This window comes from Budorcas taxicolor, chromosome 9 (genome assembly GCF_023091745.1).
Source record: "Budorcas taxicolor isolate Tak-1 chromosome 9, Takin1.1, whole genome shotgun sequence".
Classification (NCBI taxonomy): Eukaryota; Metazoa; Chordata; class Mammalia; order Artiodactyla; family Bovidae; genus Budorcas; species Budorcas taxicolor.
In genome coordinates this window covers 73,256,410-73,272,580 of record NC_068918.1, presented here as the reverse complement: position 1 = coordinate 73,272,580, position 16,171 = coordinate 73,256,410, and the positions used below count along the sequence as shown (strand labels likewise).

The 16,171-nt window shown below is 35.1% G+C and overlaps 1 protein-coding gene across 1 annotated transcript in view; it reads right to left on the bottom strand.

Annotated features, from left to right (window-relative positions):
• The window catches only part of UTRN (utrophin), a 543,338-nt gene that overhangs the window by 138,387 nt on the left and 388,780 nt on the right, over positions 1 to 16,171 (bottom strand). The window contains exon 52 of the mRNA XM_052646047.1: positions 10,104 to 10,260. Coding sequence (XP_052502007.1) covers positions 10,104 to 10,260 — 157 coding nt within the window. The remainder of the gene's footprint in view (positions 1 to 10,103; positions 10,261 to 16,171) is intronic.

Below are 16,171 nucleotides of genomic sequence, written 5' to 3'. Positions count from 1 at the left end.
TATATTTTGACTGCCTTCACCTGTTTCTGCCAATCTCTTTCCTCACTTCTGACAACCACCAATCTGTTCTCTTTTAAGGCATCAAATTTCTACACAAAAGTGAAGCTCAAGCACCGGGAGAATCTAGTGGTACTCAGCACAAGAGGGTAAAATAATAAGCTATATTTTAAAATCTACCTCAACAATCAAAGATATTCCGAATCTTTTCCCCTCATAAAAAAATCTTTCCCACTCTTGTTTTGAATAATTTAGGCAGTATTTAGACAGGAAGAAGGTAACCTCTTAACTGACTACAATATTAAGGCGTAAAGAAGTATAATGGTATTGATAAATTTCCTTACAACTTCAAGCATGTTATTTCCAGCTCTTGAAGAAAAATTGTTGCTTACATTTCTGTCAGCTATTACCTTTATTAAAGATTCAGCTATATAAAGTAGAAGTATCTTCAAAATGTTTTTTTTTTTTGAAAAAAAAAAAAAAGGGATTATAGAGAGGTAAAGAGGAAAAAGGAACATTCACACCAAAGGACCTTTATTTTTGGGTATTTTCATTCACTCAACATTCAACAAATATTGACTTAGCATCTAGAGTGCCAGAAGTAGACAAAGACACAATAGAAAATGAGTAATTGAATGATTATAAATGCTATGAAAAAAGAGAAAAGCAGAAGAGAATTAAAGAGTTTAGGAGTATTGGGATGGGAATTACAATTCCAGTAGAGAAGTCTAAGTAGGCTTCATTAAGAAGGTGCCATAGAGCAAACATTTGAAAGCAGTGGAGAATTAACCACATAAATATCAGGGGAAAGGCATTCCAAGCATAGAAGTCAGCATGGTGCTGTGACTGAAGGCAGAGCATGGCTGAAATCAGCATGTAAGAGAAAAAATAGTAAAATGAGATGAGCAAGGTGTGAGTGGGAGGTAGGTCAGATCATACAGGGTTTTGAAGACCATTATGAAAACTGTAGCTTTCATTCTGAATGAGACGGGAAGTCACTATAGACTTCTGATTTATTTGAATATGAATTCTCTGGCTGTTGTGCTGAGAACAGAGATGTACTTGTAGCTCTGAATAGCTGGTAAGAAGTAGACAGATTCAAATTCTATGTTCTGAACATACAGCCAACAAGATTTCCAAAAGATTTCCAACAAGAGTAACAGACTAAGTATGCAAGAAAGGCATGATTGAAGGTGATTATTTCTTTTACCTAACAGTCAGAATAGGATTCTATCAACTGAAATGAGGGAGACTGGTTAGATCAAGTTTTGAGGGGCAGGTTCAGGAATTCAGCTCGGACATACCAATTTGGAGATGTCTATTAGATTCCCAGATGGAGATGGTATCAAAACATAAATTTGAGAGTGACCATATAGATGACACATAAAACTCATCAGGAGGTCAGACAAATGAAGGAACTCATCAGGAGTTCAGGAAGGAATGAATATAGAGAAGCTGGCATGGCCTGAACCACGATGCATCTCAATTTTAGAAGGCTGAGGAAAGAAGGAGCAACTAGCAAAGGAAACTGAGAAGGAGCTACAAGTAAGGTGAAAAGAAAATCATGATATAGTAGTATCTTAGGAGCCAGGTAGAGACAGAAGTACTGTTAGTGAGCCAATAGGAAAGAGAGGACCAAAAATGTCACATGTCAGCCAACATTAACAAACAGAGACATAAGTTATGATGAGGGACATATACCAAGAGTCAGGGCTCAGGGTGGCTTACTTGAGAAAAGAGATGCTTGTGGTAAGTTTAAGAGGCTTTTGTTCTTGTAACAGTATTGCTTTATGTATGTCAAAACACACACTGTTTTTCTTTTGGATGCAAGCAGCTCTGGCTATAAAATTTGCAGAGCCCAGTGTAAAGTGAAGTTGCAGGGCCCCTTTTCCAAATATTACCAAGAATTTCAAGATGGAGGCAGCAGAGCATTAAATCAAGTGCAGAGCCCATCAAAGAACAGAACCTTTTGCGATGGTGACTGCATGGGACACACACCCATGACAGAAGGCATCTGAACTATAGTAAATAGAAGTATTGCTGGTACAGCAGGCTTTCTGAGCTTCTCGTTTCAAAAAAGCACTTAACTGCTTACTAGAGAATGCAAGCAGAAAAAAAAAAAAAATGACACAAACATAAGGAGAATCTGTTAGAATGTAATTTACTTTTCTCCCCAACTTGCTTTCAAAGCTAAATCAGCATATATGGATCTGAAGTCATTATAGTATGACAGCAAAAAAGGGCAGAAGAGTCGTTAAATTTGATAGCACTAATAAAACTATGTGAAAAAAGGCAAAGAAAACAAGCTTACTTGTCATTGGTATGCAGACAATTTTTTTTTTTTTTAAAGAATCTCCATAGTGTTTTAAGAGTTTTGGTTAACATCCCTGAATGAACATTTAATATTTAAATTCATTTTGGTTCTACCCCATTGACATAAAAAATGATGCTTGAATCAGAAGACTAAGTATGAATGCTAAAACTAAGATAGGAATCCTCAAGCTTCTCACAGTAATAAAACAGTAGTCTTTCCTACATTTAAAAAATATGTGCATATATAAATGTATCCCTTCATCTAGCAAATATATTTAGTGTTTACTATTATGAGGCACGATCTTAGATCCTGAACTTATATTCTCTTTCTCCTTCAGCCTTGTTCTAAATATAATCAGAAAGAGAATGAGCAACACCTCCTGCTCTGTTGCATACTCCAAGTCACACTAAGTCATGGCCAGTTTGGAGGATTTTCCCTCCAGGAGTTTTCAAACACTCTTTAGTGAATTTTTATTCCAAGGTCTCTTTCCAGCTCAAAAGCTACATACTTGCTCTATGGAGCTTTTCCAATCTTCTCAAGTACAAACAGCCTTGATTCATCTGTATCTTCCTGGCTGTGTATACATACTCACATCACAGCGTTTTTGATATCTACTGTAGTCGCTTGTTTTTGAGCCTGTTTCTGTCCTTAGATGATGAAGTCTGTGACAGCAAAAACAGTCTTAGGAATTGACGCATGCTCAGCACCTAGCAAGGAATGTAGCAAACATCAGGTGCACCTTGGAAGTTTCCTGAACAAATAAATGAACTGTTCGATAAATGAAACTATCTCTCAGCTAAATATGACCACGGCAGTTCATTAGGAAAGGGCTGAATGAAAGGGAGAACCATACTGCTTGGTTTCACAGACCTCAACTTGCCTACCTCTGTTGTCCATTCTTCAATTTCACCACTAGGCAGAGATAATTATTAGGTTGCCTCGCCTTTCCCTCTTGGAGAAGGAAATGGCAACCCACTCCCGTGTTCTTGCCTGGAGAATCCCAGAGACAGAGGAGCCTGGTGGGCTGCCGTCTACGGGGTCGCACAGAGTTGGAGATGACTGAAGCGACTTAGCAGCCTTTCCCTCTAAACTTAGATATTCTATGGCCCTTTGGGGTGAGGTTCTCAATACCCATGTCAGGCTTGGGAAGCAAGTCAACTGCAGTCAGCTGAATGGGTAGGTAGGTGCAGACTCACTTACAGAACTGTTGCTTTTTAGGTCTTTCACAGTCTTAGTTTACAGACCTTAGATGGCTGTGCTTTTGATACCAAGGAAGTCAACACAGGTGGCAAAGGCTGAAGGGGAACTTGGGAAATAATCAATTTTAGAAAAAGACTGACTTTTCACATTAGGTAACATTATAACACAGCAAGACCTTGAAATTACAGGTTTTCAGGCAAAGAGTAGCAGGGAGAATAACATATTTAATAGGGAGTATAACCACACACACACACACACACACTCTAAATTTAAAGGTGGCATGTTTCTGTTTTAAACACAATGTTCAAATTTGTTATTTTAATGAGTAAACTTGCAAATATATCGTGGCAATTCAGTTTAAGGCCCAAATGTCCTGATTTTTATATAATGAGGTTTGAATATAGGAATGAAATTGAATTAAGCAAAGGACAGAGTAGCCCTGAAGGACTGGAAAAACTCATAAGATCTTGCACCTGAATCATACACTTTCAATTATTCTTGGTGATTTCCTTCTCTAAAATCAAGCATGCATTAGATTTTGCAGAAAGTGCATTAGAGCTCTGATAACTGCCCCTATATAACTTAATATATACATTGTTACGAAAATGAAGTGCAAATAGCAAAAACTGAATCTGCAGTTTTATCCAATCTTCAAGTATCTGACTGAAGTAATTTCATAACATTACAAATGAATGCTATATATATTATAGGTGCTTTCTAAGTAATTGCTGATTGAACAATAATCTCACACCTTTGAAAGTGAAGCTACATATAAAGGACTTCATTTCCCAAAAAACTTTTAAAATTATACTAAGTAGAAAAATTAAACTTTGTCAATATTTTATAGTAGTAATTTATTTCAACATTTAAGGGTATTAAACTTGTTCTTACATGAGAAAAAAAGATAATATGATTGTATTGTTTACCAAACAAAAACCTAAAAAGTTCAGAGCATGATTTCTGCTTAATGTAACAGGTTGATCCAAGATTATAAAGGGAAGCTAGTTCTGCTAGACAGTAAATAACAGATATTATTATGGTTTTATTTAATTAGCTAAAACAACTCATATAGCCTATGACAGTTTTAAACAAAATAAAAATAATCAAAACTATCAAGACCGATTCTCAGCAGTTATGGGAAATGAGACCAGCCACCATTTACTGAGCATTTACTGTGAACCAGGTGCCAAGCCAAACACTTTACCATCAAGGCACTTTGACTTATGATTATGATTTAACAGGTTGGCCTATGATGGGCTGTTAAAACATTGAACAAAGTATTTATTAGAATTATTGCTGAAAATCTATCAGTGTTCTAAGTCACTGGTTAAAACATCCAAGAAAGTATAGATATTTAATTAAGGGTTCAAAATATATTGATGTTTCATAATATCAGTTCCTGGGACATTTAAATAACAGAAGGAAAAGATGCCAATCCATGAGTCACGCATTTCCCTGTATAAGACAGACTGCTGAGCCAAGCCTTTGCTATGGGGGCTTTCTGCTTACTCATTGCCTAGGACTGCTACATTTTTCCAGAAGCATCAATCCTACTAGCTTCTTTTTCTGCTTTGTTTCTGATCTACAGAATGTTTGTTGTACTTTCGAGCCCAATTTTGCCATGTTTGATTTTTCTGTTTTTTACATTTTATCTGTAATTATTAGGCGTTTGAGCGGATGAGGTGCTTTGAAATATGACCTTACAGTATCATTCTAACTGAAGTCTCAGAGCCATCACCTAAATATTTAAATGTATATTTCTTCTGGATACAGTCATAAGCACAGAGCATTTAGGTATAAGAATAAGTGAAATATGTTATTGAAGTAGTGGCTGTGTCTTACTGCCCTCTGTATATTTAGCATCAATTTCAAAATATAAGTCATTCCGTGAATAGTGGAGGTAGATAGATAGATGGATGGATGGATGGATGGATGGATGGATGGATAGAAGGATGGATGATGAAGTGACTGGCACTGCCATTATCAAAGAACAGTTATGAAAAAGTGTCATTAAATCACTGATATACATGTAAAGTACTAGAGTATAAAAATATACTTGGGACTCAGAAAACTTTGAGAATATATGAGTTTCCATAAATCAACCTCTTTGTATCAGAGGTGACTGAATACATACATCTGAGATAAGTGAGTCTCTTACCATCTGTGACATTGAAAGTAGACTGGACCCAGGGTAAAGAGATATAAATATAAAATAATTCATATTTTATATTTTATACATTTGTGTTCTTTTACTTACAAACACTCAAATATTGCCTTTCAAGGTAATTAGATTCATGGTTAAACATATATAATTTGCCTATTACTCTTAAATAAGTTAATTAAAGGCAGTGTATGCACATTAGTGTTATGGGTTTGGCCTTTCCATGATAAGTTCTTTTATTATGAACAAGAAATAAATCACCTTCCAGTTTCTAAGCTCATATCTTATCCCATATAAATTCTCAAAAATATTGTTGTTTCAATGGCTTCATCCATTTTTTTGAGGAGTCTAAGTTTGCTTAAGGCACCAATAGGCTAAAAAATAAGTATAGGTTACGATATTAAACCTTAGAGCACTCAAACATAATGAATCTAAGGGAAAATACAAACTGCAGACACAGAGGAACTAATATTAAAAATATTCTATAAAATATAAGCTTAAGTCCTAGTTTAAAGAATAACTCCAACATCTGTTGCTTTACTTACTATGTGTCCCCTGCTAAGTGGTCATATATAGTGATGATTAGACAATATGCCCCAAAGCTGGGATTACAGGGCTGGTGTGTGTGTGCTGGGGACAGGTGGGGGTGGTAACTGAAACCAGGTCTACCTAAGACCATGTGCTAGGTTCAATAACTTTGTATATAGTCAGGTCCAACATAAGGTGTCTCAGAATAGAGAACAATACACCACTATCCAAGTGAGATGAGCCAAAGAAAGTTTTCAGTGAACTTGAATACATATACTGCTGAGGATATGGGTTAAATCATCAGATGCCTACCTATAATTATTTTCTCCAAATTCTTCAAATAAATCTTTGACATCAGATTTTGACCTTATTGGAAGCAACTTTTGAGTCATCTAACAGTTTTCTGCATGTAGTGACTCTACATACACCTAAGGTACTGAGACACAGGTTTGTTTTTCACTTTGTATATAATAATGCCACTGGAAATTTTAGTGTAAAATTTAAGTGCTAATTAAGTGTAACATCAGCACAGGTCGTTATTTGGGGCATCTGGAGAATGTGTATTTTTGTCTTGTCCATAATGTAACATATGGTGTCACTTTCTAAATAGATTTTTAAAAGACTTCTGTGCAATGACATTCAAGACTTGCATTTATGTGATCATATCTCCTGGAATAATTAACAAATCAGAGTAAATTTCTTTGTCTTTTACTTTAAAAAAATCCATCTAGTAATCTCTAGACATTCTAATTGAGCACGCAGAGATTATATCAAATTTATTCAACTTCTCTAAACAGTACTGTGTGATTGAAAATAAAGTAATTCAGCTCATATCTTATCCCACCTATAGAATGAGTGTGAGTTTGAAATCAAATACAAGGTCTCCCCTCTTTCTAAAGGAACATTTCAGAGAATAAAATATCTTGCCTAATATTAATATCAAACCACTCAAGGGTTGAATTTCATTGTTTTAACTAGGTAAGTCAAAAGGCAAGTGTTCTTTGAAGTTAAAAAGATTTTTTTAAACTTTATTATGACAATTAAAGACCTAAAACAGCAAGTCGGTAAAAAAAATTACAGAGTTTGTAATAATAAGAAAAACTAAATGCTAAATTTAATGCCTAGCATATCTGTAAAAAATTAATTTAAAAATTATTTTGTGTTATGTTTAAAGCTACACCATAATGTTATAATTGAAGGGAACTCTACAACCCATTAATGAAAAAAAATTAGTAATAAATGTGCACATGAACTGAAAACATGCATAAATTATAACCAAGGGACCAAAGTAAGGGGTTAGAGAAATGGATGATTAGGCAGACAACCAGAGATTTGCGACAGCAATGTGCAGTTCACAGCTGAGCTACAAACCTTGTTGGCAATGATTTCTCACAGCACAGAGAAGACACAGGAACTCCCAGGTGGAGAATGACAAACATAGGTTCTCCCTGCCTGCCAGGCCCATGTCTGTTTTTTGTACCAGTGTCCTTCTGCTGTGTTACAAACTGCCAGGCGTACACTAAGTAAATGTTAAGTATTTGCTAGAAGTGAAGGAAGGAGGAAGGAAAACTCAGATATGAGATCATATGCTTCTTATAAATAAGGGGACTGGACTGAATTATTTCTTGGGTTCCTTTCTGTCCTAACAATTGATAATTCTAAGTTGTGTATACACAAACACACACACACACACACACACACGATTTCCTTGATAAAAACCATACGAAGGCTGGGGGAAAAGATATCTCCAAATACCCAAGAAAGAAAAATCTTGCCTGAAACATAGAGCTACCACAGGTATATCCAAATGGATTTTGATTTTAAGAAAAGACTGAGGATGGAATACTGGCAAGGCTGAGGTTTTGCTACATTTGGACTATTCTATGTCTATAGCCAACAAAGTTCAGTAAGAAAAGTAAACGAATATTACATGTAGGTGTCACATCTTTAAATATTGTCTTGTTTGTACCAACACACAGCGATTCACTCTCCTTGTAATAATTTATAGCAATTAGAAACACTACTCTTGGCAGTTAGGAAAGAAGGTTACTTTTGACCAAATGTGACAGAATTTGTAGACAGGGCTTTTAAAGAGCTAACCAAGTTTAAATAAGGCCATTCATTAGAGTGGGCCTTAATCCAGTATAACAAGGGTCCTTATAAAAAGAGGGCATTTTGACCAGTTTTAAGACACAGATACCCACAAAGTGGACACCACGTAAAGACACAGAGAGAAGACACCCATCTACAACTCAAAGATGGGCCTCGGAAGAAACCCACCCTGCTTGCATCTTGACTTCAGACTTCTAGACTCTAGAAATATGAGAAAATAAATTTCTGATGTTTAAAACACCTATTTAGAAACTTTGTTATGGTGGACCTAGAAAACTAATACATCTCCACAAACTTCACTCTAAAATCTACTGCCTAAGTTATTTATCCTCGCATCTTCACCTCAGTTCTCAAAGTAAAATATGAAGCTTTCATCAAAACATTAATAATATATAATACTAAGAGAACTTGTAGTTTTGGATCATTGATAAATTTAGAAGGTAGACTATGATAAAACATGTTTCACAATCTAGAATCAACATGAACCTGTACAAAAGAAAAATCATTTCCTACCTCAAGATTTCAGCTTTAATCAAAATGGTAGTGCAGTCAAAAACACATTTTATTCCGTAACAAAATAATTGTATTAAAAGAGCTTTGTATTATTCCATTTAATCACTAATACCTGAATCCTCAAAATGGGTACATGAATAATCAATAGAAGACAAAGCTGAAGAAAGTAAGGAGACATTGATTTTTTAAATCAGTAATTTCAAATCTTCTATCTTTATTATTACATACTGTATCTTCCTTTTTATCTCAATCTTAGAGCTATTTCTATATTATATTCTCTTTTCAAGTACAAAGATAAAGTTTACCCAAATGGTAACTTGAATAACCTGATCACAAGCATTTGAAATAAAATAAATTTCAGGATCTTATCATTTTGCATTGAAGCAGCTTATAACATAGAGGACATCTTCCTTTAGAAGAAGCATATGTTAGTGTTTGTCATTTTTTAAAATGGGAACAGAGTTCTAACATCACAGCAAAATGTAAAGATTTAGAATAAGAACTTGTGTTGCATGTGAAGAGTAAAACAATATAACAAAACAAGGTGATATGCGATAATATGAGAAAATGGGTATGAAGAGATATAAAATAAATGAGAGGAAAGTTAATGAGGCAAACAATCTAAATAATTCAAGGACATAAGAGTCAATGTGTCACTTGATAATATTCAGTATATCTGCTTTTCGAAGTAAAAGTACAAATTTGCATAGAGATAGATATTTGAACAGAATAAAAATGCAACAAAGAATTTAAGATAAAAAAAGAAAGAAAGAAAGAAAACCCCACAAACCTGTAAAACAGTTTTAAACACAAAGGTCTTCATTTGCTTTCGGACTTATATCTATACTACTACAAGTCCTTATTTTTCTCCACTTTCATTTAATAAAACAAAATAGTTTGTAATTCTTTATGACTCTATAACTGCTGAATTTAAGATTAACTTAGAGTAAATATTTCCCCAATATAATATATATACAATTTAAAATCTATAAGGAATAGATAAATTTCATGATCAGCTAAGAATAATATTATGCTTTAGATACCTGCAACATTTGAAAAACTCTTCAGTTAAATATGAAGAGAAAACTTAATCTGAAACAAAAGGGAGCAAGGCATGCAATTCAATAAGATGCCTAAATACTAGTAATTAGAAACAGAGGAAGGAAAAAAAAATCCTGTCATAATTGGTTCCACTAACATATTTATTTTATTTGGAATATTTACTTCACAAAATAAAAATGAACAAAGAAAGGTACCCACTGTATGTGGTCAACTTACTTTACAATGATCATATTGGAGTTGTAAGGCTGGGACATCGCCTCCAATAGGCATTTGCTTCTTAAGCTCTTCATCTTTTATATTCAGCCATTTGATCAGTTCTTCTAAAGACGTCAGCAATCTGTTCCATTTCTCAGCACTGGCCTCCAAATGAGCCCTGTTGAGAGATAACACTGACCACATTTAGACATTTGAAATGCATCTGAAAAATTATATACCCTCTTTTGGCCTAACAATCTTGTATAACAAACTAATGCCCACATCTAAGAAAGAGACTGACACTTTATAAAAAGAATATATATTTCCTGTAAGAAATAGTTCTTTTGAATAAGCTAGACTAGTCAGGATGTGTTTGTAATATTTGTCAAAAGTTAAAACACACACCTCCATGTCACAAAGGCATCTATGAGGCTTTCAAGAAGAACGTCCATGACATAATGCAAAATTAAGCAAGTTTCAATAGTTTATGAATAGTGTATATGCACATTCAAATGTAACTTTTTTCATTTCTATCTATATAGGAAGAGAGGTATACAAGAAATTATATGTATATAAAATGTTTAGAAAGACACGTACCAGATGTAGTTACTACTGAGAGCAAAATAACCACTTAATTTTTATATATTTTGGTACTAATTGAGTATACGCAACAGACTTATGTGATTTTTCTTTCCAAAAAAGCTAATTTTGAGAGGGATTATTAATGTCTTAATTTCTCTCATAGTCAAATAAATTACTGAAAGCAGAATATCACAAATATTTATCTTAGAATATTGAAAAACAATAAGACATTACTTGGACAGAACACTATTTGGCTTTTGGATGAATGATATCCAGTGACATAAGTCCACTGTGAAAAGAAAATAATTGGTCAAAAACCACTGACTGCATTATTTATACTCTGAATCAAAGATAAGTTCTTTGTTTCAGTAAAAATGTCTGTCTTTAACACAAAGTACCTTCAGATTCTTAAATTATGAACTTATAATTAGGGAACTTTATTTAGGAAATACATTTTTATGTGATGAATATTTAAATAAGAGAAAAGCCTTTGAAAATAGACATGTAAACAAAAGACAAATTTGCAAGTTGCTCCTCTTAGAGCCTTGGAGAAAGCCCAGTTATACAGCCTCAAGCCCACATGGGTTTAAAAGGATGAATCAAAAGCAATTCAAAAGACTCAAGGAATCAGTGTTTCCTCATTCTTACGGCAGACAGACCATGAACGTGGACTTACAAGCTAAACTGCAAAATGGAATTACCTTGACTGTCCATGACCTTTCAGAATGAGAGAGGCAAGGCTAATGGAGACAGACATAAGCTTTGTTACATAACAGCTTCCAAAGACTAAAGATTTACGATAGATAAAGATGACTCATTTGGAGCAACTCCAGGTACATGAAACCTCTGTTGACCAGGCTTCACGTCCTTTCATACACTTTTACCATAACACTGGCTTATGATCCACACTTCCACAAAACTGCTGCTTTACTGAATGGTATGAAACAAATCAACCAAGCACAACTACTGTCTCTCAGACTGATCAGTGATTTCCTTTTTGGGAAAGGAAATCCGAACCTTTGTCTCAAAGCTAATAATAGCTTGCTCTAGAAAACCGCAAATATTTCCCCAATGATCACATTAGGTGATCTCAGCAGTGGATATTCAACAATATCATAAGTCTTGTTTAAAAGTTCATAATGTTTTCAGAAGAACAACTACGTATCTCTGATTTCTAGTTCATCTCTAATCCCTAAAACAATGGCCACAGTCTAGCAGCCAATATTCTTGGCTAAAAGAAAAAAAAATGGTAGTTCTGTATATCTCTAAAACACCAAGAACCTGCATTCAGTCAAACACAAAAGACCAACTGTCCTGCAATCTATTTATAGTTCCATTGTCAGCTGGTTAATATAAAACAAACTCTTCAAACAACAAACTTCTATGTCTTATAAAACCAAGATATGAAATATTTTTTTAAAAAATTATAAATACAGAAAGAAGTTTGAGGTATCTTATAATTTAAATTTTTATTGTATTCTCTTGTATTTAAAGTCTTTTCTGTTCATTCTACAGGTGTAAGATTGACCTCACATTACAAACTTGTGCTGTAATGAGATCCCAGTTCTGTTTGAGGACCAACTTTCCTGTGTTCATATTGATTAATTTTAGGCCAAATATGTAATTATCTATCCCTGATAAATAATAATTTTACCTGGCATAGAACAGAACTAAATAATTTCAATTATAAAAGTGAAAGTCGCTCAGTCATATCCAACACTTTGCAACCCCATGGACTATACAGTCCATGGAATTCTCTAGACCAGAATACTGGAGTGGGTAGCATTTCCCTTCTCCAGGAGATCTTCCCAACCGAGGGATCGAACCCAAGTGTCCCACATTGCAGGTGGATTCTTTACCAGCTGAGCTACAAGGTAAGCCAAAGAATACTAGAGTGGGTAGCTATCCCTTCTCCAGCAAATCTTCCCTACCCAAGAATCAAACCAGGGTCTCCTGGATTGCAGGCAGATTCTTTAGCAACTGAGCTATCAGGGAAGATATTAACTGAAAATTCTCTCTGCCAATTACAAAGCATTTTGTCAAGTATATTTGACCATTGATGCAATTTCTTTCCAAATATTTTTAAGTCCCCCAAATAAATAGATAAATAAATAACCCCTAGAAATCAGAAGTCCTTAGTCAATCAATAAATGCTTGAGTGTCTTGAGTGTCTTTGTGTGCAAAACACTTATGCACACACCCTGACCTCTTATTTTAGATTATTTGATCCTGCATCTTCAATGTCTATAGTTTAACGCTTTAATCAATCACCAAACCAGACATTACAGTCCTTTGAAAGCCAGTTACATATTCATTGTATTGAAGAGCATGCAAAAGTCTTTTTCAGTGCAATTAACTTTTTGACTGCACAGGGATAATGAAATTGATCACTGAAATCTATGGCATACGGGACCTGAATAATTCTTTATAAAGATGAAGGAAATATATTTTTAAGAGAGATACTGAAGTAACTTTGAAATAAATAAAGATAACACTCATGTATGTGCTTCTCAGAATCTTTCCTTTTCCATAATAAAAAACAAGCTGATCTGACAGAATCCTTGCCTGGAAAATCTGTTCTGGTTATTTTCTGATAGATTATAAATATGTGTTTAGTGGATTACTACCATATGTCCAAATAAATGTATGCTTCTGTAGTAGCCTTCAGTGTCCTAGTTTCAATTTAATTCTTTCATCTTTCAAGATGAAAGCCTTTTCTTGGGCACTGGGTTGAATGGTTTACAAAAAGAAACCTTACATTTGTGTTTGGTGTAGCTGTACTTCTTTAATTTTCCTTTAAACATTCTGAAGCTTGTATTTTCCCAAGACTACAGATAGCCAATCATCAATCATGCTTTCAGAAGCATCACTTAAAACATTTCTTGACCCCACACATATCTGCGGGCACTCACATTTTGGATAATAGAATTATTATACCCTCACCTGCTTCAGTTCATTCTTTGGGTCCCTAACATGTGCAAAGCAACAGATTCTTTCACTGTGCTATTAACTCAAAGTAATGTCTACTACAGAAAATGCTTTACAAACGTTACTTCTTTTAGACTGAATCACTTCTTTTGCAACTTTGTAAACAATTTAAAGTGATCAGTTATTTTTAAAACTATAATATGAAAACATTTTAGAAGATAAATAATCATTAAAAAGACACCTCATCGTTTAAATATAGTAGAAAAGGAACTATGGATAAAACTATGCATTAATATATATTCTAAACCCAAAAAATGACTTATTATGTTTCTTAAAGAGGTATTTATTCCTTTTCCCAACATACAGATGCAAAAAGAGGAAAAAAAAAATAGAGTAAACAGTATAAGAGGGACATCTATTTAAAGAAATATAGTTTTCCTTTTTTTTTTTTTTCAATAAAAGCAAACATCTATGGAGCACTTCGGAGAAGGCAATGGCACCCCACTCCAGTCCTCTTGCCTGGGAAATCCCATGGATGAAGGAGCCTGGAAAGCTGCAGTCCATGGGGTCGCAATGAGTCAGCTACGACTGAGCAACTTCACTTTCACTTTTCACTTTCATGCATTGGAGAAGGAAATGGCAACCCACTCCAATGTTCTTGCCTGGAGAATCCCAGGGACGGGGAAGCCTGGTGGGCTGCCGTCTCTGGGGTCGCAGAGTTGGACACGACTGAAGCGACTTAGCAGCAGCAGCAGCAGCAGCATGGAGCACTTGCTCTGATATTAGGCACTACACTGTTACAGAAATATAAAGTTCTAGGGTCAAGTTAGGAGAAACAGAAGTAAACCAAATACACTCTGAGATAGGAAACCTCCTAAGAACTCTCTGCGGCAACTACAGCTCAGAGAAGAAAGAAATTTGCTCAAGAAGCTGTGGTGAGAATTTGGAATATTCATACTTAATTCTAAGCCCCTTATACTACGTGGCTCTCATCATGGAGAACACTCAAGAGGGCAGATAGAAACTGCCCAGATATGTATGTAGACAAGGATGATACATTTAGAAAGTAGTAAGTCTGCCAAAGAAATTGAGATTCAGCTTAAGAGGAGAAAAGGTATACCACCCCTTATTGTGTAAGAAAGGAATCGTGCTTGTGTTTGTGCTCACTTGCTCAGCCGTGTCCGACTCTTTGCGACCCATGGACTATAGCCCACCAGGGTCCTCTGTCCATGGGATTCTCCAGGCAAGAGTACTGGAGTGGGTTGTCATTTCCTACTTCAAGGGACCTTCTGAACCCAGGAATCGAACCCATGTATCTCAGGTCTTCTGCACTGGCAGATGGATTCTTTACCACTGGTCACCAGGGAATGCACAGAATTAAATATCCACTTTGGCATTCTTACTGCACAGAAACTTTTATTTCATGGTAAATCCCATAGATTATAAATTGAGTTATAATGAAAAAGAAAAAAAAAAAAAACCTTCATTAGTGCAAAAATCACCAGTAACTTTAAATGTGAGTTATTCCAGCTCCCAGAGAAGAAATTAAGACTGACTACAAGAAAAAAATGGAGTTCTCAGAATTCAGACTGTTCTGAGAAGAACACCAAAGCTGTGCTTCCAACATTACAGCCACCAGCAACATGTGACTATTTCAGTTTGAAGCTTCAGGGGGACTTCCTTGGTGACCCAGTGGCTAAGACTCTGAGCTCCCAGCACAGGGGGCCCAGGCTCGATCCCTGATCAGGGAACTAGATCCCATATGCTGCAACTAAGAATTCTCATGCTGCAACTAAACATCCTGCCTGTTGCCACTAAAAAAAGAAAGAAAGAAAAGAAAAAAAACTCCATGTGCCACAATTAAGACTCAATGCTGTCAAGGAGTCAAATAAGTATTAAATCTTAAGGTAACTAAAATAAGTAAAATGGGGAATTCGGTTCACCAGTTGCACTTGCCACATTTCAACTGTTCAACTTTCCACGTACGGCTAATGGCTACTGTAGAGAACATGTCCATCACTGCAGAAAGTTTTACAGAAAAGCACTCAGCCAGAGGCAAAAATAAAGAAAGCTGCAGAATCTTCTTCTATGAGATTTGAGAGAAGAAAATTTTAATAGTTTTACAACATGGCTAGCAAAATCAACTTGCTTAAGTTAAAAGCGGTGTCGATGCCATTGTAAAAGTGTGGTAACATAAGATGTAATGATGATGTTAAAGGTTAATCTTCTCTAAGGGCTTTTGAAAAGGTGCTCTGAATCTTTAGGAGGCTCATAAAGGGAAGGGAAGATAGAATTTTATCTTTGAACTCTGTTTTCACTAGATTTGACAATTTCACTGGCCTTTGAAACCATATGTTAATAAGGATCCATATTAAACATCATTAAGCTGATAAGTGAGCATTTAATTAACATAATTCTAAATGACACAAATGTAACATAAAAGTTTAAGCCGTGGTATTCACATTACTGAATTTATTAGTAATTTCTAATTCACATTTTTTCCAGGAGGTAAAATATTGAATACACTATCAAAGTTCTTAACCACCTATCTTCTAGCTCAAGTTTCAAGTTACTAGCTA